At 46.7% G+C, this 22,188-nt stretch overlaps 1 protein-coding gene across 3 annotated transcripts in view; it reads right to left on the minus strand.

The window, feature by feature from the left end:
* The window catches only part of MTHFD1L (methylenetetrahydrofolate dehydrogenase (NADP+ dependent) 1 like), a 167,443-nt gene that overhangs the window by 17,443 nt on the left and 127,812 nt on the right, over window positions 1-22,188 (minus strand). For all 3 annotated transcript variants that reach the window (XM_080667109.1, XM_080667110.1, XM_080667108.1), the window contains exon 26: window positions 20,440-20,592. In XM_080667109.1, coding sequence (XP_080523235.1) covers window positions 20,440-20,592 — 153 coding nt within the window. The remainder of the gene's footprint in view (window positions 1-20,439; window positions 20,593-22,188) is intronic.

The following is a 22,188-nucleotide window of genomic DNA, read 5'->3' on the forward strand; positions in this document are numbered from 1 at the left end:
CTTTCACCAAGACAGTCTCAAATTATGATTGATGTAAGGACTGCAATAAAACCATACCATAGTTTCAGTCCTTTCCAAAAATTTAATGAGATCAGGCACACTGGCACCAGTCCACAGGAAAGGAATCAAAGCTGGAGACCATGATCATTGCTTCAAAGAAACTAGCTGAGTTCAAAAGCACCAAGGCATGGACACGTATGGATGCTCTTCTTGCGACACAGACGACCCCTTACACCGACAGCGCCACTCGGGGAGAAGGGTAACATTCTGAAGGACGTAAGCACGTTGCCAAGTGTTCAGCTTTTAGTTTAACTGTCTTCGGCTGTACGTAAACGATTTTTAAGTTAAAAACATTTATGCGCAAATTCATATCAAGCGAAAACATTTCTTAAGTTTTGGAAAAAAATAATTGGGCTGTCTACTCAGAATACTGAGAGTCTCCTGGGAATGCTGGATGAGAACACTGAAAGAAGGAAGGTCAGAGAGTGGGCTGAAAAGCAGATGGATGTTGTAACCGAACCCTCAGTTTCAGAGAACCTGACCCGCGGCCACGATGGGGGCCGCGAGGAACTGCCGCGGGATCTGAAAGACCTGGTAGCGTGATTAACCATGTCCAAGAACAAAAAGTGGAAAGTGACACCGGAAAATCCTGAGGTGTCTCCATCTCCATCGCTGATAAGATCTTGGCTCAAGTTCCCCTTAATGGGTCACGGGGCAGAAGGCATCAGTGCCCCGAGGAATCTCCACGTGGCCTTCCTGCTTCAGCGTGGTCAGCGGGCACGCCTTGCTGCCCCAGTCGGGAGGGTAGGCAGGAACCTTCCTTGGCCATCTTCTGTTTAATCACAACAGGGCTGCTACCAGACCTGCATTCTAGCTGTTATTGTGATTTGTTTACCTAGAAGTCTGCTCTGTTGCCAATGGAGCAAACCAGAATTGTGCTGTTTAGCGTTAGTCATCTCTTTCATGTGGCCTTGCCTGAGAATAAACGTGTTATTCAAATGCCACTTCAAGTCCTCTCGGATCTCCCTTGGAGCCTCGCTGAAAGTCACAAATGCAAAACCAAGAATAACCATCCACTGTTTACAGGCACAGAAGTCCACGTGCAACGCCCGGACACCGTGGAGCTCATGTGGCTGGCGTCTAGGCGACATCAGCAGAAAGAACAGGAATCAGCGATGATGCCAAGCGGGCAAACTGCCACTGTGTTCATTTCCGGGGAAGAACCGACCGCATGGTGGGCGTGGGTGACTGGGTTTGAGAGAGTTCACTCCAGGGATGCATGGACATAGGCTTATATATGTAGTTACCTAGCTGTATTTGGGTTTAACACACTCTTATTCTTAGCATTACCAGGCAGTAAGCCAGTATCTGTTAGTGATGAACCTTACAACAATTGTGGTTAAAAATGATTAAATAATTTTTAACTTGTTAAACTAATATAATTTGATTTTTTAACACTAAAATAGACTACAAAGACCTATATACAACTGCTGTAATGAGCTGAATATGAAAAGAATACGATGAGTAACTGTAGGGATTTTGTGGAACAAGATAAGAAGCCCTGAATCGGAGAGGTCACAGGTTTGGGGTTGGGGGTGGGAGAAACTTCAAACTGAAGAAGAAGGCACTCCTAACTGTTGACTCTTGGGAAGGGCCAGCAATAGACTGAGAACCAGCTCACTTTTCCCATGTTTCTTTTGAAGTCAAAACAATATTTTAAAAGCCCAATGCTATCAACCACTGTGAGCACAGAACCCTCTTTTTGAAGTAGAAAACTAATTCCCACGGGACAGAATCTATTCACCATGAAAATGCCTAACGAGAAAGAGCTCCTATAAATGGAATGTTATGCTTTTAAGTGACTTTATATTTCACACATGCCAACATCTACCTGTAATTAAACAAAGAGCAGTGCTTGCCTACGGGAGACACCTGCTTTCGTCCCACTACTGACCAGGCACAGTTTAAGTGCTGGTTTGGTCTGCTCGGAGCAGCAGAGGCCACTCCGCATGGTGCAGAGCGGCCTGCCCTTGCCTCCCGGCAAGACGGGCATGACAGTCACCCGCTGGCTGGACCCGGTGATGGGTCAGGACTGGGACAGGAGGCAAAGAGCGCCGGCGGGGGATTCCTGAATACTGACGTGCAGATGCGGGGAGAGAGGGATTCCTCTTCTTCTGGGATACTGAGTTTGAGGTTTGAAGCTGGTGATACGGGGGGCATCACTCTGAGGGAGGCAGGGCTGAGAATTGGGGAGCAAAAGCCAGAATCCTGAACTCAGCTGGGGCTAAAGCCAGACAGCAAAAACCTTTTTGTTACCTTACACAGTGGTCGGCAAACCGCGGCTTGCGAGCCACCTGCGGCTCTTTGGCCCCTTGAGTGTGGCTCTTCCACAAAATACCACAGCCTGGGCGAGTCTATTTTGAAGAAGTGGTGTTAGAAGAAGTTTAAGTTTAAAAAATTTGGCTCTCAAAAGAAATTTCAATCGTTGTACTGTTGATATTTGGCTCTGTTGACTAATGAGTTTGCCGACCACTGCCTTACCACAATTGTTAGGTATAAATCTACTGAATTATAATACACCTAACTTATTGTTATAAGTCTATTGAATTATAATACTCCTAACTGTCTACATCTATTTGCATCTCCTTTTGTGTAAGTTTGAGTTGAGTTTCTCTTAACTGCAACCAAGAGAGCTCTGGCAAACAGAGAGCCAGGCCTCGCTGGCAGACTGACTGCGCAGCCCCGCCCAGGGCCTCGGCCGTCCATGGTCATTCATTTGTCCGAAAAGCTCTTCCTTTTGCTAACATGTTAGACTCGAGTGGCATTCGGAGAGTCCTAAGTTAAGCCACACCCGAGGCACAAAATTGTAAAGAAATGGGCAAGAGGTCATGACCACCATCTGTGTTGGCCTCTACAAGGTTCCCTGTCTTTCCCTTTTTTTGTTTTAGATTCTATGTATAAGTGAAATCACTTGGTAGTTGCCTTTTTTATCCAACTTAGTTCACTTAGCATGATATTCTCACCGTCCATCCATGTTGCAAATGGCAGGATTGCACCCTTTTTAAGGCTGAATAGTATTCCACTGTGTGTGTGTGTGCGTGCGCATAATGCCACATCTTTACTATGAAGTATACACATCTATTGAATTATAATGCTTCATACCTTGTACGTATATAATGTTATAAGCCAATGTTACCTCTATAAAAAAGGAATGTTAACACATTTTTCAAAATTAGCAAACATTTGCTACTTTAAAAACTTATAAGCTATGACTTGGTTTAGTATTTTAAGTTTTCTTTTTTTTAACAATGGTGAGAATTAGATCAATCTTTACTAAATTGGAAAAAACAACTATTTCCAAAAAGTTAAAAACATTTTAACACTTCAAAAAAATTTATTAGGAATTTAAGAGCTGGCATAAAGAGAATTTTTTAAAAAAATATTTGATTTATGATATACAAAGTGAATTTCTTTGTAAGTAAATTCTGTAAGTGAAATCAGAGTTTTGTTTTTTTTTAAGAAATAACTCCTCAAACTATTTTTGCCAAATATTAACCTTATTTTCATTCTTTGATTTTTCAAGACTTTCAAGCAGTGTATTTTAAAGACAAACAATTTAATTATGCATTTTGAGAAACTCTCAATCTGTGAGTTCATCCAGGAGTGGCCTGGTCCCAGTGGAAAGATTCATGACAAAGATACACTGACTATCTTTTCATATTCTAAGTAGCATGTGCCGAAAATGAACACTCCCAGAAACGCTCTCTTAACTTCCCGCAGTAACTATAATACCACACTGTGCTTTATTCAAATCACTGCCCTCTTAAAAAATTGGAACACATTTCAGATCTTTGGTTTTAAAGGTGTACTTCAAACACCTTATTAACTTCCCACTTGAGGCCAGGTAATGTCAGAGGACAGCTGGCGGTGCTTCCCCATCCCCTTCTCCACGTTTGGATGTTTAATTATTCTATTCACCTAACTGTCTACATCTATTTGCATAAGTTTGCAGCAGTATCAGATGGAAGGCTTCATGGATGTGTCAATATTATTTTTGGCTAGCTGATTGGAAAGGAAACGATGCTAAACGCACAACATTTGAACAGGGAAATCAGCAAACTGCCCTTCCATCTGCATATAAAAGGAAAAAGAAAGATGGGCGTTTAACTAGATTACTCATCTTACAAACTATTCAGCCTCTCTCCTATGCTGTGCGGCGCAACACCAATTAATCATGTTGGAAAAATGAAAGAACAAAGACTGTTTAGATGACAAATGAGGCAGTAAATGAAGCCGAGATAGAAGTCAAGATTCAAGGGGGAACTATTTTGATTCTTTTAAAATATGTATCTTGAGACTGTACAAATGACAGAACTTACTTTAAAAACTACATTCCACCATTAAGTTGGACTTCGCACATATTTCATGATACCCCAAGACAACTCAGAATGGCAAACTGCCTAACAGCCGCACAAGAAGTAGCAAACACATGTAAATGCATCCGTAGAGAGGCTGGAGCGGGCACCAGAAAAGGCTGCCTTTTTAGGTATCAAAGTTAACTCCTGAGACCAAAGCCAAATTCTATGTGTTGAGCTAAATGGATGATCTTACAGAACGACATACTGCTTTCTAGTATTCTCCTACCCAAGTTTAAGGGCACCTAAGGATGAATCCATAACTAAATAAATATGCAGCAACCTCATTTTACCATCATCAAGTTCCACTTTATCCTTTATCAGAGCTTCAGGCAAATAATGAACTTGTTTTGAGTGAGACTTATTTTCATTTCCAACATCCAAGCACGCTGCCCAATCTTGATCCCAACACACACTCATAATATACAACTTGTCTTTATCGCTTTCCTGGCCCCAGAATATAAGGAACTTGAGGGCAAAGACTCGGCCCCATTTATCTCTTTAATAATCAGGGCTGACTGAACGTGAATGGAGACTCACAGGCTGCTTAGAAATCCCTTCAGGCGGAGGCCTCGCTGTAGTCAACTCAACCGTTCAGGATGCAAGGATCAGGCTCCTTGTGAAATAAGTTGCATTAAGCAAAGTTACAAAAGGCCTGCTTTATAATCTAAACATCACTTTATTCATTTCTGGGCAATGTATGACTCTGGAGTTCTGAGGCGGTACAGATGATGGAGAAAGATTTGAAACAGGAAAATGTGCAGCCACGCCACGTCATGGGGGCCTCTGCTTTTTCATTTGTATATTGGGAATGGTGAATGAGATGGTCGCTAGCATGGTGCTTTGGAGAAATGCTGGGTTGGCGTCTCTCTCTCTCTCTCTCTCTCTCTCTCTCTCTGTTACTAACCACTTGAGGTGCTAATGACTCCAGGATCTTCCACTTATAGCACAGTCTCTTTATCGAGCCCCACTGTCTAGTGGACACCTTCACTTGAACTTAAAACACATACTTCATCCAACACGTTCAAAGCTGAACCCATGACTGTGCACAGAACAGTTAACAGAGCAGGGCTGAGGACGCCATCCTGCTTGCAAGGTTGGTGCCTGGAACTTGGATTTGGGGAGGGTTCCCACCCTCCTCATACAAGTGGCTAGCAACATGGTTTACACTGAACACCCGCTTTCCTTCGGGAGTCTGGGATTTGGTAGGTGCCAGGCAGGGGGTGCCTGCCCGCCCAGCCCATTAGACGTTTCCCTAACGAGCTTCCCTGGGAGAGAACATCTCACACGTGTTGTCACGACTCGGTGCCTGAGGAATTACGAATGCCGCCCAGGAGACTCCCCTGGGAGAGGACTCCTGCAAGCTTGCGTCTGGCTTCCCTGGACTTTCCTTTGCTAATTTCGCTCTGTGTCCTTGTGCTGCAGCAAGTCATAGCCCTGAGTGTGACTGTGCTGTGTGAGTTCCTGAGCCTGGGGGTGGTCTTGGGCCTTGCCCTGCTGGCCAGGGTCGCAGCACGCGCGGTCATCCATTAGAGGACCTGAGCAATGCTCTCATGCCCTCCTGCTGTCCTGTCCCACCTCACCTGGCTAACTTGTCCTCACCCATCACACCTGGTCTTCAGCAACCCCATGCCCAGCTGATCTCCCCAACAGTGCATCCTCAGTGCGGCCTGCTCCCCTGGGGACGCAGCACCCACTGTCCCTGTCTCTCAGAGGGAGAGCGCTCCTTTAGGTTTCTATTTACAGCTGTCCCCAGTATCCACGAGGGACTGGTTCCAAGACGACTGCTCTGGTCCCTGAGTTGGCCCTCTGCACCCACATGTTCCCCATCTGTGGCTACAGAGGGCTGACCACACGTAACTGGAGCCTGAACAACTCGAGGGGGAGGCACAGGTCTGTGCTGCTGTTTTGTTTGTTTGCTGTTCCTCATGGCCGAGTGCACAGCACTCCTCAATAAATATTGAACGAGTGAATCAAAAGCAAGGCATCTGTGTGGTCCCACAGGGATGCATTCGTTGAGCTGGAATGACCTAGTGACTCATCACTGTTTGCCCGAGTCTCAGAAGTCTATCTGAGGGAACAGGCTTAGCCACTTCCCGTGAGCACTCTCCCCTGGCCTCGCGGTGACAATAGATAAGCCTCATTCTCCAGGCCCCCTTTCCCTGAAGCCCACGTGGTCCCACACCTCCTGCTGCCCACAGCCCACCAAAGTGACGCTTCTGACTCTGTACCATGGAAATACTGAGTTGTTTTCAGAAAATATTCTCACAAATGCAAGGCTGTTTATCTTAGAGATGTCCGCTGGGTGACCTTGGCCTGCTTTGCCCTTCACTTAAATCCCAATGTCCTTCTCCAAGTCTCTACTGTTCCCTCCCTCCATGACGTGAAGAATTGGAGCTTGGAACCAAGCAAAGCCAAGTCCATTGGAAGCATAGACTTCCTTGTAAATAAAACTGATGACTCCTCGGTGTATTATGTAAGATACTGGGCAGGAGCCCTCCGTTACTGTCTCCTGGCCGATCTGGACAAGCCCAGGGGGCAGAGAGCACAGCCAACCCCCAGGATGAGTGCTTTAAACGCAGTGGCAGGTCCGCTTGAGAGAATGCCCTGGGAAATGCCAATTCCCACGCAGTCTGACTAGCAAGAATACTTACCATCGCGGATCGTCTTCAGGAATAAAGATTCTCTAACAAAGTGGTAAGAGAAGAGCCCGATTACTTTGGGAGGTAACTGATAGCTCTGAAGCATTTTAATCTTGGGAGTTGTCATTCCTCATAAAAAAGAACAGCATCCTCACGTTTTATGTTCTGATTTTATATAAATACCAACGTCTAGTAGAACTACAGATGCTTGGAGCTGACAGGACAGCATCCCACCCACGAGGGGCGGGACCTGCCTGTGGCGGAGGCAGGACATGGAGCCCAGACGTCTTGGTTCCCTGTTCAGTGTCTCAGGACTGCACCACCCACCCTGCACTGAGATACTGGCTCACATCTGATTAAAGAAAAAAAAAGTTCCTTTAGAAGCTTTGTGAAATGTGAACTACTGGTGAGGGCCATCAAGTACGTCAGAACAGTACACAACCACCTGTGGTCCAACCTCCAGATGCCGCTCCATATAACTCCTTGGCCAGGCCACGCCTGGGCCACAGCTCCCGTTCTTACGGGGACAAATTACACAGACCCCCATAAACCATCACTTTCAGGACCCATCTCTATCGTAACTTCCATGACACAGGGTTAAAGGCACCTCTGTGGGCTGATTACCGTCGATCACACTGAAAAACTTGCAAATGTGTCATGGAATGAATGACTCTTGCTGGCTGTCAGCCTGTAGGTCACCCTTAAAAGCAAGCAAACAAAACACACATTTCTGCACAGCATTCGACAAGCTTTCTGTAAGATCAGAAATGTGGCCCCCGCCCCCAGGACAAAGGCCCACACGGATGTGACAGACCCTGGCAATCAGTGCTCCCACACTTCCTGCTCTCCTCCAACCCAACGTGGCCCTGACCCCCCGAGGGTCAAGCTGCACTAGACACACGTCCTTCTGGTCTCTCTCCGGGAAGCTATTTATAGCTCATGGAAACATCACTGTGGAAATCAGCTTCAGCTCCTACTAGGTACGGAAATGAACAAGAACAGCAGGGAGAACCACACACTCAATGAGTAAGATATGGGTTGTCCCTGAATGACAATGGACATAAGGATTCCGGGTGCTGCTTTCCTCAAAGGTAAGACATTCCGGAGTGTTTTAGCTGAGGAAGATAAGGCAGGAACACCATCTTACTGTGCGTGTATGTTGTTGTTGTTTTTCCCTTGTAAAGTCTAGATCCCTCAGGTCTTGCAGGATTCTGGGGTGGTATTATTATTTCATCTTGCCCCCTACTCTAGGTGGAAGTTTTCGGCAAAGAACTTGAGGTGGCTTGCCTATATAAAACTGAAGACTCAGATCGACAGAAATCGGGATCATGGAAAATACACACTGAGTAAAAGGCAAGATCCAGCAGGAAGGGTGGTATGTGGCTGAAGCATCCTACGGTGATTACAGCTGAGCTGTGTGTTGTGTGCCACGTGCGGGGTCTGGTGTTTGGCACTCAGCGACCAACAGGACGAGGCCCCGCCCTCCCAGGCCTCATCACTACCCGGAGAAACGGACAAGTACACAGGCCTCATCACTAGGAGCTGTAAATGCTTCCCCAGGGGAATGCACAGTGCCTGTTAGCAGCACACAGGCAGCGGGACACTGAGCCAGAGGGCAAGACGGCAGAGTCTTCAGAGACCCCTCCCGATCCAGCATGTCCCAAGGAGGCCTTTGACGAAAGGTCAGGAGGCCAACAGTTCAAGGCTGTCCTCTCTGGCGAGGGCATGAAGTGAATCTATTCACCATGCTGACTGGGTTCCCGTGCCTAGCAGAGCAATCATTTGGCGGGTAGGGTTGACAATACGTTTGTGACATTAAGGAACCAAATCAAGTCTCTCACCTAAAGAGATGAGCAACCCATCCCAGGGAGGGAAGGAGGGAGGGAGGGAGGGAGGAAGGCTGGGAGGGAGAGAGAGAGAGAGAGAGAGAGAGAGCGAGCATAAAACAGTCCCAGGCCTGTTTCAAGTTTATTAATGGGGACAGAAATTCCAAGAATCCTTACCATAAGAAGACATTATTTTGGCTTAAAAGATACCCAAGCCACAGAAAAATCTCAACATGTCACAATGAAAATTCTTGCCTTTTGAGCAACATAGCGTTCTGCTAACCAACCAAAAAATCAAGAAGTTTATTCTACTCTCTAAAATTCTGAAGGCCATATAGAACTAATGGTCACCAAGGAAGAAGGTTCTGCTCCCATATGGCTATTCGTTTTAGCGTAGATAATCTGGTAACTCTTTCTAATCGACTGTTACCAGAATCAAGGGTCACTTCTGGTTACACAAGGGATGTGAAAATAAGACCATATAATCAGCACACAGATGGCAGAATATTTCTAGTTCTGCCCCTTACTATAGCTCTACGATGAAGGCAAGTTATTGAACTTCTCTGTGCCCTGGCTTCCCTGAGTATAAAACAGGAGTAGTGACCTTACCTACCTGGAGGGGGCGTAGTGAGCTTGGCATGAGTTAGTACACACAAACGGCTCCGAATACCACCTGCCATGTAGCAAGTGCCCAGTAAGTATTAGCTCTGCCTACGGTTTTAATTTTTATTATCGCTACAATTTACGTAAATATCCCTTCATTTCTACTTGCTTTTCTATGTATCTGAACATTGTTGACATTATGTTCTATGTATCTCATTTACTTTCCCACCAAACCAATTATTTCTCCAAGTCACCAAACATTATCAACATAAAATCACTGTGTATATTTAGAGATAAGCATTGTGGTCGTGAAACTGTCCAGATATTATCTTTCCCTCTCTTTTCAAATGAATCCTTTTTTTGGATTACACATTATATTACAGCAGAAAGGAATGGGTTATTCTGGGGGCGAGAAAGACGTCACCTCACGTGCTCCATAGAGAAGATACAGGAAAAAAAGAAAGAAAATGACAACAGAAGATCGCTAACAATGGTCTGACCTACTGTAGGCAGAGCTTTTGTTTTTAAAACAATAATACATAGAGTGCAGTGTCAGCAGGGGGCGAGGTGTCAGGTAAGATGCAGGGCGACCTGCGCACTTGGACTGAACGGGACTCTCCATCACTGTCGCGGCGTGAGCCTGTGATCACAGAGACGTGCCAGAGGAGGATTTACGGGCACATGTTCTTTAGTGCTGCGGAGACTCCCATCATGCTTCCCACGAATCATTAACTGTTTACTGTCCAAATAAAAGAAGAATCCGTCTGAAGTCCTAATTCATCAACATAGTGTTATTCTTCCTAAAACCTTCTGTTCTCTTTCCAGTGATGTGGTTGCAACTATCATTTATTTTTTCCGTCCGAAATACTCCCTACTCCCCAGACAGATATACGGTTCCAATTTTTGCCTCGAATGAAAATGAAAAGCACTTCAAAGTCGCCGGCTGGATGTCCTAGGGGAATCCCATTGTTAGGTGGCGTCTCTCCCTCTCCCCACGCCGAAGCTTTCCGTCTCCAAAAAGGAGCACATTCCAGTCTTTACGGAAAATTTATCAAAATTAAAATAACCTCCAGCTGTCAAAATGGCTTCAAGAAAAAAAGTCAGTTACGGTTATGAAAAACAATGAAGACCTCCCGGCTACCTCGGCAGTGATTTTTACCCACGTGCAAAGTATTCCTGAATGGTGCAAAGGATTATTAACTGCATTCTGGGTAAATCTGGGAGGGAACGCCAACATTATGGACCGGGGAGCTGACCACCCTCGACAAGGAGAACCTATCTTTGCAGACGAGCCCTTGTTATAAGTACTTTTGGGCCAAAGCTAAAACTGTCTTTTACTGTGAGCAGTAGTTGGGATTCACACTTCCAAAGGAGAACTTTCCACATATCATTGTGATTTTATAGCTTTGATGACAAGATAATTCTTTCCCGCTTGGGAGTAGCCTCAACCATGCCATAAAAGAAGGCAGAGCAGCCCAGGCCGGGTGGCTCAGCTGGCTGCAGTGTCATCCCTAAACCAAAAAGTTGCTGGTTCGATTTCCGGTCAGGACGCATAGAGGAGGCAAGCGATGGATGTTTCTCTTTCTCTCTCTCTCTAAAAATCAGTAAAAACATATCCTGGGGTGAAGATTAAAAGAAAAAAAGGGCAGAGCAAAGATAATGGAAACCGAGGTTACTGATCCTAATGGACTTATAATTGTGATAGAGCAGCAAATAAGTTGAAAACAAAGGATTCTAATGGATCGAAAATATGTGTGCGAGCCAGACAAGGAACACATGGGACCTCGAGCAGATTTGTGTAATGTAGTTTGAAACAGCGTTAAAAGCCTTTGACCGGTAGCAAATAGCCTATTCGGAAACCAAGCAGACGCATGGATACATGGAACAGACTGACAGAAGGGGGAGGCCTGGATTAATGGGCGATACCAGACAAGACAACGCGGTGAAGGAACAGGGCTCCCAAAGGAAGTGCAACCAATGGCAGCGGGTGGAGCTGGCAGCGCAAACAGAGGTGTGCCCGAGTGTGAAATGGAGCGACTGGAGGTGAGCAGATGTCACAGGGCGCCATCCCCCCAAGGCCAGTCCTCGGGGGAGGGGGCGGGGTGGTGGAGCTTAAGCCTGTACTGAGAGAAGGAACACAGGTAAATGTGGGAACTAGATGATGAATTCTGGAAGGTGCACGAAGCATGGGCCCTACACTCTCTCCAGTTGATTATCTTTCATGGGCCCTACACTCTCTCCAGTTGATTCTTGGGGTTGGGGTGAACCTCGGACAGGAGACTGATGTCCATGACAGATGCAGCTACTTGCTCCTAGCCCTAGCTCTCCTCCTTAGCATACAGGGTGCCTTTATTACAAATGGCCTGGAGCACATACTGTATGGGCACCTGGGTTCTCATTATGGTTCTTCCAGGGACTTTACAAATAAACATCTCCATTGGATCATTTAATCCAGTGGTTCTCAACCTTTCTAATGCCACGACCCTTTAATACAGTTCCTCATGTTGTGGTGACCCCCAACCATAAAACTATTTTCGTTGCTACTTCATAACTGTAATTTTGCTACTGTTGATGAATCGTAATGTAAATATCTGTGTTTTCCGATGGTCTTAGGCTCTACAGCAGCGGTTCTCAACCTGTGGGTCACCTAAGACCATCGGAAAACACAGATATTTACATTACGATTCATCAACGGTAGCAAAATTACAGTTATGAAGTAGCAATGAAAATAATTTTATGGTTGGGGGTCACCACAACATGAGGAACTGTATTAAAGGGTCGCGGCATTAGAAAGGTTGAGAACCACTGATTTAATCCAACACAAATTACACCCCTCATAGTACTTGTAACAACTTTACACCTGCTCCCTGATTTAACTACACCTGGCTATCCTCACTGGCATAAAATGTTTTGAATTTTGAAGGACACTCAGGAGAAACTAATGGACACCAATTCATTAAAAGCAGTATATCACAGATATGTCACACGTTATTTAACATTTATTCTGCCGTCCACAGATGCATAATTTAATGAACACACATATACAGTTCAGCCTGCAAACATGGGCCATGAGTTCTAGGCACCATCAATTAGACCTCCTTTACAAAGTACAGCCCCAGTTTTAAAGTGTGACATTTTCCTGATAAGTTTAGCTTCTCTTTTTATTCATCCATCCCTACCACACCTTCAAACTGACCCTGAAGGCCTCTGGGCCATTTAGTTTGGAAAACTGGTATTTTGGTCTATATTAATTTTATTTTCCTTGTGTAGATTGCTTAGCTGCTTCTCACTACATGCCTCTTAGGAAAACTGGGACATTGAAGTATAATCAATTCAACGAAAAGGCACAGAAGACAGAGAAACTCCATGAGCGCCTGATAACTTTATGAGTATCCTTCAGAAGTTCTACCCTGGGTGTACCTGGATGGTCAAGTTTATTCTGAATCCGAACCAAAACCAGGACATGGAAGAGGAATGGGCCAATGTTTCACCAACCCCCGGAGAAAACGAAAGACCAATATCCTGACTGTAGGGCTGGACACTTAGACATTACAAACACTCTCTTCTAGGCTCCTAGAAAGAAAGAAAGAGCCCACACGGGGGGATTAATAGCAGTGGGTTAAAAGCTTAACTCAATAACAGAAATATCTGGTAACATGATCACTCAGCACACATCCCAGCTGAAGCTGATTTCATCTCATGTAATCTTACATTTATGCTAAAAATAAATTAGCATCAAAGGAGGGGAGAGATGATCCTCTAAATGAAAGGATGGACCTCGATAACCCAGGCGAACATCACTGTCATGAGTCACAAGCTTCCTGTCTCCCCCATCTGATAAATGGTTTCTGGAAATCGAGAACGCTGCTGGTCACCTGCCTTTCCCCGCAGCACGCCACCCTGAGAAGCCAGCAGCGACTTCTGTCCGAATGAACAGACACATGTGTGGCTTCCCCTGGGCACCGGGAAGGAACTCCTGCTCACAGAGCCACTGGGCCACCCAGTGCGGGACGTCAGGCTAAGAGGAAGCGATGGAGGCCTGGGCCAGGAAATGGCCTGTTTGGGAGAAAGCAGGAAATTCTGATGGGAGATAAGATAGAGGCAAAGGGACTCACGCTGGAAGCGGAAGAGGAAACCAGCGAGCTCCCCAGGAATGGAGTGAAAGGACACGGGGTACCCAGAGAGCGAGGCCGGACAGAGAGGGCGGCTGGCGGGCAGGGTCGCAGGCACACGGGAGAGAGGAAGGCCGTTTGCAGAGACTTAAAAATAAGCGGAGAGGATCCTTGTTTGGTGGGGAGAGTGGTGGGAAGGTAGGATAGTGGGGAGTGAGGGCGGGAGCAGGGAGGCACGGGGTGACTGCAGAAATCTGTCCCATGCCAGGTGTCTGAGCGACATTCTAGGCCAGTGGTCGGCAAACTCATTAGTCACAGAGCCAAATATCAACAGTACGATTGAAATTTCTTTTGAGAGCCACATTTTTTAAACTTAAACTTCTTCTAACGCCACTTCTTCAAAATAGACTCGCCCAGGCCGTGGTATTTTGTGGAAGAGCCACACTCAAGGGGCCAAAGAGCCGCATGTGGCTCGCGAGCCGCAGTTTGCCGACCACTGTTCTAGGCGCACGGAGCCCATGTGACCGCACACACTGCTGGGCGCTGCGCTCCTTGGCTGCTGGTCGCTCGTTTACAGCTCGGGGAGTAAATGTTTAATCTTTCCCCCTATGTAACTGGCCATGCATCTCAGGAGTCATGCATTGCATTTGACCTACAAGGTCTGAGTTCCTTCACCTTCATGCCTGACCCAGTGGAGCGGGTTTGTAGCCGCCACCCCTGAGCGGGGCCACACGCAGAAGGAAACACCCCACGGAGCCTGCAGACAGGCGACATTCAGTACATACTTTCCCGGCGGAGGAGCTGAACTGAAACGTGACAAAGAACAAAATGGCAGGGACTGCCGGGAGGGGCCGCAGCTTCCTCTTTCACACCCCCCTCCCGCCCCCCATAACTCCCCACCCAGCATTAGTTGGCGATGACATCACTGATTTCCCAGATACGCTCCAGCAGCTTCCTGCTTTCCCGAGCCAGGCCAAGCGGTGCGTCAGTGGGGCACCCGGGTGGAGATGTGAGCTGTGACCGGGTCAGATCACACAGAGTAGGAACCAAGGCCACACCGGTGTCCGTTGGTTAAATAAACCACCTGTCTTACCATGGACTTCCCATCCCCTTTTCCTGCACAGAATTTCACACCCGGATGGGTCCAGCCTGCACCTGTCACTTGTCTGCACAGAGGATCGCATCCTTTGCCCCAGAAAGCGCACAGGAACTGGAGTGCAAGGTGCAGGGAGGGGGCGGGCAAACGGCCCTTGGAGGACCATGGGCAGACCTGGAGCTCTGACCCGAGCATTCTAGTTCCCCAGCCAACACAAAAGCACTAACCGTCTATTTTCCAACAGTTTCAAGTAGCCACCCTGACCCCAGAACTGCTCTGTCTGGCACCGACCACCACGTAACGCCCTAAGACAGTGGTCGGCAAACTGCGGCTCTTCGGCCCCTTGAGTGTGGCTCTTCCACAAAATACCACGAGCGGGCACGCACGTACAGTGCGATTGAAACTTCGTGGCCCATGCGCAGAAGTCGGTTTTCGGCTCTCAAAAGAAATTTCAATCATTGTACTGTTGATATTTGGCTCTGTTGACTAATGAGTTTGCCGACCACTGCCCTAAGACATCGTCATCCTTTCTGGGTGACCGGCCAGACTGCGTAACTCCGAGATGCTGGCCCAGGTCCTTGTCCTAAAGGGCCCTCATGTCCTAATTTCATGCCCTAAATTTGTCCATGAAGAAGACTTCCTATTGCAGATGACTTCATGTCCCAAAGAAGACCTCTTGGTTCTCCAGGAGCTGCGCTCACCGTCTCAAGGTGACGTCCAAGGAAAGCAGGTCTAGATGCCAGAACTGATGTCGAAAGGATGTCTGCTAGGGATGCCCACGTGGTCAGACACCCCTCCATGCCGGCTGCTCTGACAATGCATCCTCTCCACCCCAAGACAGCAGGCAAGAAGGGCCCCAGAACAAGTCAGCATGGGAAAAACTCGCTTGCATTTCCTTAGCGAACTTTGGGGCTAGCAAACGTTAGATAGAACTAAAGAACCACACACACTCTGGAGTACATTTCTTTAAAAAAAAGGAGTGTAGCCCTAGCCAGTTTGGCTCAGTGGATAGAGCATCGGCCTGTGGACCAAATGGTCAAGGGCACGTACCTTGGTTGCAGGCTCCTCCCCGGCCCGGGCCCTGGTCAGGGTTCATGCAGGAGGCAACCAATCAATGTGTTTCTCTCACATCGATGTTTCTCTCTGTCTTTCCCTCTCGCTAAAAAAAATCAATGGAAAAATATCCTCAGGTGAGGATTAACAACAACAAAAATAGAGTGCATTTCTCACAGGAACATTCTAGCTCTTTTGTCCTTCCTTTGGTGTCCCAACTTTTCAGGCGCTAAAACACCATGAGACCCACTGTATACAGCTGAGTCTCTTGGAACCCAGTGACCTAGTTAAACATTCCTTCCAGGTTCTTCATAGATCATCATTATCCTACTCACTGTATCTTCATGTTATAAAGGGACAACAATGCAGTGATTTAAAGGAAACAGGAAAGTACAGAGAAAAAGAAAAGCTATTCACAATATCCTGGCCAGAGGTTAAGATTCTGGTGTCTGCCTTTCTGGTCTTTCCCATATGGAATGTAATTTACTTCTCAACAACTTCATTTCATATACTTTGCTTACATAATATTTTTATGTCATGAAATTTATGCCAAGTAATTAAACAGCCCTTATAAATTATAGAAACTTGAAGACAATATCAAAACAATGAGACCACAAGACAAAGACCACCTACTGAATTTATTATTATTATTTTTTTTGGCACGAGATGGTTTTGGAGTTTTTGTAAACTGTTAGGTTTATTGAACACTATAAACCATAAGCTTTGAAAGACTTTTGGAAACATAATGGGATAATCTGTAGAATACAGAGGTGGAAAATCATAAAAATAATTTGCTCCTTTCTCCCCACAAAGACCTGCACTGGCCAAACGATTTCTTAGAAGGAGATGTGCTAAGTGGAGATGGGCTGGTGAAGAATCCTGTACTATTTTGCAGCTTTCAGCAATGCGCTGGAAAGAATAGATAAGTATGTCATTGAAGAGAAGCAAGAATGCAGAGAGGCTTCCTGGGAGCGAAGACAGTTCTTTAAGGGAGGAAGACCACCTGCAGGGAGGTGGGAAACACCCCCACTGCACTAAGAGTAGGTCTCAGAGTTGCGTTAGCTGAGGAATCCACGACTGGGCGCTTCTGCACAAACAGCAGCGGAGTCAACGTTCCAGTGAAGTGTCTACCCAGTTAATGGTGCTTATTATTACTATTATCTTATTGTGCTGATCAACGGCAACGAAAGGAGTCACTAACTAGAAAATGACGAATTAACTAAATGGTAGAAAAATCTGGCCTATAAGTAAAGATGGAGGGTAAAAAGAAATATTTAAAAAGCTAAATCTGGAGAAAAACCTGAACGCTTCAGCATTTCACCATGAGACCTCCCCAAATCAGCACGATGTTAATTGTTTGAGGAGGGGGGACTTGCTTGCGTTGTGATTCTCCACTTTCGGACCTACTAGACAGCCAGAGCGGTGTGCCACCCTGAGGACACAGAGAAGGGAGTTCTCTCTTTGTTATAAAGCCCAGAGCACTTGTGTGGTTTCAGTTACCGGAGTCCGTCCTAAGGCCCGTGAGGCAAGGAGTGGATCTCGTTTACCTGGTGCATGCGTAGGTGAATGAATGAATGAATGAATGAATGAATGATGAACACTGCATGAAAACTGAGCAGCTTTCGGATTTTGAGGGCTCAGTGTGGGCTTTCCTTCTGGAGCAGATACAAGAACATGTATTTCAAAGACACTCACAGGAACACATGCTGAGTGAGTAGGAGTCAGAGTGATTCATTAGGCGGGGACTTCCCCACCGCGGGAGCTGGTCTCTCTGGGGTCCCCATGCCCCTTTCCTCTGTCATCTCGGCAGGAAATCACTGCACCGTGTCTCGCATCCGCTGAGGAATGCTAGAAGCATTCTAGCGGGGCCCAGCGTGGGTCAAGTAAAAGTAAATACCAGCCTTATTAGGCTCCGTCATAGAGACCAGACCTTTCAGGCCACGGCTTCCACGAGAGTGTCCTGACCTCCAGGAACACCCTGAGTCCCCCTCGCCCGGTGCACCGCCACACACGGCCCTGCTCGGCTGTGGCCACAGGGAGCCCCGCCCAGAGCCCGGGCGAGGGGGCAGAGGGCGCTCTTCCGGAAACCCAGCGGGGGGGCCCCCTGAGAAGCATTCCACACAGTTACTTTCTAACCCGTCACACGCCGGGGAGGAGCTGAGGGATGGATGGGCTGTTCACACATGAGCTGTGCTGACGGTTCTGGTTTCCCAGAACTGGTCTTCCGTGGTGTGCATGTGGTGTTGTTCATGGGCGGGGAGAAGAGGCATAGAGAGTGTGTGTGTGTGTGTGTGTGTGTGTGTGTGTGTGTGTATGCAAAGATTTTAAATTATATTATGATTATTTAATGACTACTGAAGGCTAAGAAACAGGTTATCATTTACGAGTCACAATTTCTACACCACATCTTTTTCTTTGTTAACTGACTTCCTTTTACCTTGGTGAGCTGTAAGCTGCCTGGAGTGGAAAAGCTTCTTTATTTTGGGGTTCCCCGTAGCTGCCTAGAGTGAAAAAGTGTCTTCATTTTGGGGTTCCCCAGCGCACCATGCCTGTGCACACTGGCTGAATGAATGAGTCTGCTGGGTGAACGGCTCTGGGATTTCAGATCTGCACAGCACAAACTATAAACCACGCGGATTTCCCCTCTGGTGTGCCACTGCTTCATGCTCCACGTGGGCACCCACATGGTTCCGTCTCTCGGGGCCTGCTCTCTCTGGCCTGTACTACAGATGAGCTCTTCCTCCTAAGCACACACCTTCTGCTAAGGCCCAGGAGAACTGCAGCATGGAGGGGCCGCCATCACCGGGGCTTCCCTACGGAGCACTAAAGCAAGCTCTTCTCAGCACACGTTGTTGTTAATTGAGGTATAATTAAATTATACGCAATAAAACTCACCCGTCCTAGGGGTGTAGGTGTATGAGTTTTGACAAATGTATGCAGTAGCCATGGAACCACTACCAGTCAAAATGTAGAGTATTTCCATCACCCCAAAAGTTCCCTTTGCAGTCGGTCCTCATCACCATTCTCAATCAAGTCAGACGTGTCCATCACCCTGGACTCCACAGTAAGCGGCTCCCCAAATATGTCTCCAGTCTGCCCCGTCTCCACATTCACTCCCCTGCAGCCCCGGCACCCATTGCACTCGGCTCCTGGGTGTGGGTCTCTGCCCTCTGCACACTTCCCACATCGCTGCCTGAGCTACTTTTCTAACCTACTAGTTGGACCACATTCTTTTTCTTCTTATAAAAATAAAACCAACCAAACACAAAACCCACGCCATACTGACTCCACAGCATGCTTGAGAAAAAATGCAAGTTCCTTCAGATGCAGTTGAGATTCGTAAACAGCTTGGCCCTGTCTTGCCATCCCAGTCCCATTTCCCAGCCTCCCCAACCTGTCCCACTCCGGCCACGCTGGACCACCCAGGGAAGGGTACATCACGTCTTCAATGCCTTTGAGTCAAAACTCACTCTTTCTCCAGCAAGAGGTTGGGGCCTTTACGAAGCATCCTGGACTCTCCTTTTCTCCCACACACCCTGCTCCTCCCCAATCCGGACAGAACTAGCTGCTGCCTTCCCTGTGCTCTGAGGGCATTCCCAGTGCCAACCTCTCCTGCTCCACATTCCTCTGTGCTGCTCAAACCCACACTCCTCACACCTCCCCTCTTCGTATCCCTGGGACGCACACGCAGTAGGAATGAAAAAACACTTACTGAAAACATTTTGCCTAACACTACGTGAAACGTATGCATAGTAAGATAAGAATTCTGTACGTTTAATACACTTTTTGCCTACCTATTGCTTGGTTGCGTAATAACAGAGCCACAAGGTTTATTAGGAACATTGTTATGTTTCTTATTTGGGCTTGGATCAGTTTGTAACAACAACAACAATAATAATAATGATGATGATGATTTAGAATTTCTGTTCTAAATCTAATCCAGGAGCACTCCTGTGATGAGAAGTCAAATTTCAGCCACTGACAGTTCCTGAGGGAGGACCATTGGATCATTCCTTGTGTGGCTACAGCGAAGCATTTTCTGTTTGAAGCCCATCACCGTGGATTTTAAGTGCTTTGATAAGTTCTCATTTCCCTGCTGTCTCCCATCCACCCACAGAGAACCTGAAATAGCACAATAATCACCCTACAGCAAGGTAGTCCCAATTACAATAATGCCAAAACACGAGAACTCACGTGACCCGCAGAGCTTCCCACGTGATGGACTGAGAAACAGGGTAGAGGGTGAAACACCGATTTCCCCAGCCCTTGCAGGGGCTGAGCTGGTCCTGTCTGGCATGAGCAGTCGCCTCGGTTTACCCCACGCTTCAGTGAAATCTTACCATTTTGAGTGCAATGACGTGAAAAAGACCGAGAAGCACTAAACGAAGCCATTCTACCATCTAAACGGCAGACTCAATTCTGCAGAGTCATTCCCTTTTATGTTCTATAAGCAGAATCAGTCTTACGACTCAAGGGATCCTGAACACACGGTCCCATCCCGCCCCTCCTCCCCCCGCCAAAAGAAAAATCCAAACCACAATGGCAAAGTGTTTTATGGTGGAAGAGAATGCTTAGAAAAGCAGCAAATACCATTAAGTGCTTCCAATACCTGCTGTGCAGAGTGCCGGCTGAGCATAAGCACTTTAGGTATCATGACAGCAGACGGAAGGATTTCTGGAGGGCATTACTCACCGTTCCGACCAACGGGTAAATGAACCCCGCACCTATGCTGGCCCGGACGTCACTAATGGGTAAGATGAAGTCCCTGGGTACACCTTTCTTGTCAGGTTGGTGAGAAAGAGAAAGGTGGGTCTTTGCCATGCAGATGGGCAAATTTCCAAAACCCTGTGAGAAAGGAGAGGCAATGGGTTCATTGAGCATAATTGTGAGTCCCCTGTACCTGTTTAACGTGACTCCGTACAACCCCCACAGCTCAGATCCAGGCACACAGTAGGGACTTTTACTACCTGGTCACTGAGCAAGAAGGTGGGACAGACACTCATCTCCATGGGCTCATCTCCTGGCAGGTTGGGGATGTCTGTTATTTGTTTCAGAGAATTCTCTTTACGGGAAGGCAGCATTGTATGCATGTGTGTTTGGGGGAAAGTGTGGTTATTTTCAGGCAAAGCAGCAGCAGCAGCAGCTGTAGAAAGCACTTTCCAAGGATATTAATATCCGGGACTCAGAAAGGTAATCTGGAGAAAGGCTTGGCAATGAGGCTTTTAGCCACTTGTTCTTGGAAGCTGTCAGGAAGCAAAGGGCCCCTTTGTGTTGGCTTATGAATCATGGCTATTTGATCTGCGATTACATTATAGGAACTAAGATGAGGTCACTACTTAAGCCGCTTATTTTTAAGGACCAAAGGCTGTGCCTGACCCAGCGTTCCAAAGGTGAAAGAGCAGGAAGTCACATGTGGGGTCTCACAAAAAGGACAGTGTCCTCGCAGCCTGGTTCCGATTAAAGGGCACAGAGTGGCCCTTCAGAGACGTGGCTAATTAAGGGCAAGCACATACTTGACACATAACTTTTAAGGAATATCCCCTCGTAGAGATAAGAGGAATGCAATCTTCAGAGGTGACCCACACAGAATTCCTTATGATTCAACTGAAAACTATTTGAAAAATGTTTGAGTATTATCGATGGGTGTTGGGGGTGGATGGGGCTTTTTTCTTTTTGAAAGGATGTAATACTTTTTTAAAAAAAATATATTTTATTGGTTTTATACAGAGAGGAAAGGAGAGGGATAGAGAGTTAAAAACATCGATGAGAAACATCCATTCAGCAGCCTCTTGCATACTTCCTATTGGGGATGTGCCCACAACCAAGGTACATGCCCTTGACTGGAATCGAACCTGGGACCCTTGAGTCCATAGGCCGACGCTCTATCCACTAAGCCAAACCGGTTAGGGTGGGATGTAATACTTTTATATACTGATCAGAATTCTGCTAGGAACAGGCACGTTTGCTCTACAGAAATAGGGCCCAGCATTCTGGGTTTCAGAGATCACTCAAATATTGAAATAATCTTCTAATTTTAATTTTATTTTCTGATTACAGTTTGTATTCAGTACTATTTTGTATTAGTTTCAGGTCTATAGCACAGTGGATAGACACTGGAGTGATTTTAATAAACTGATGTAGGTTTGCCAGTGGGGATATTAAAAAAACACACTGCCCTAGTCGGTTTGTCTCAGTAGATAGAGCATCAGCCTGCAGACCCAAGGGTCCCAAGTTCGATCACGGTCAAGAGCATGTACCTTGGTTGCTGGCTCCTCCCCAGCCCAGGCCCTGGTCGGGGCACATGCAGGAGGCAACCAATCGATGCGTTTCTCTCCCATCAATATTTCTGTCTTTCCCTCTCCCTTCCACTCTCTCTAAAAGATCAATGGAAAATATCCCCGGGTAAGGACTAACACACACACACACACACACACACACACA

This window comes from Plecotus auritus, assembly GCF_963455305.1.
Source record: "Plecotus auritus genome assembly, chromosome: 4".
Taxonomy (NCBI): Eukaryota; Metazoa; Chordata; class Mammalia; order Chiroptera; family Vespertilionidae; genus Plecotus; species Plecotus auritus.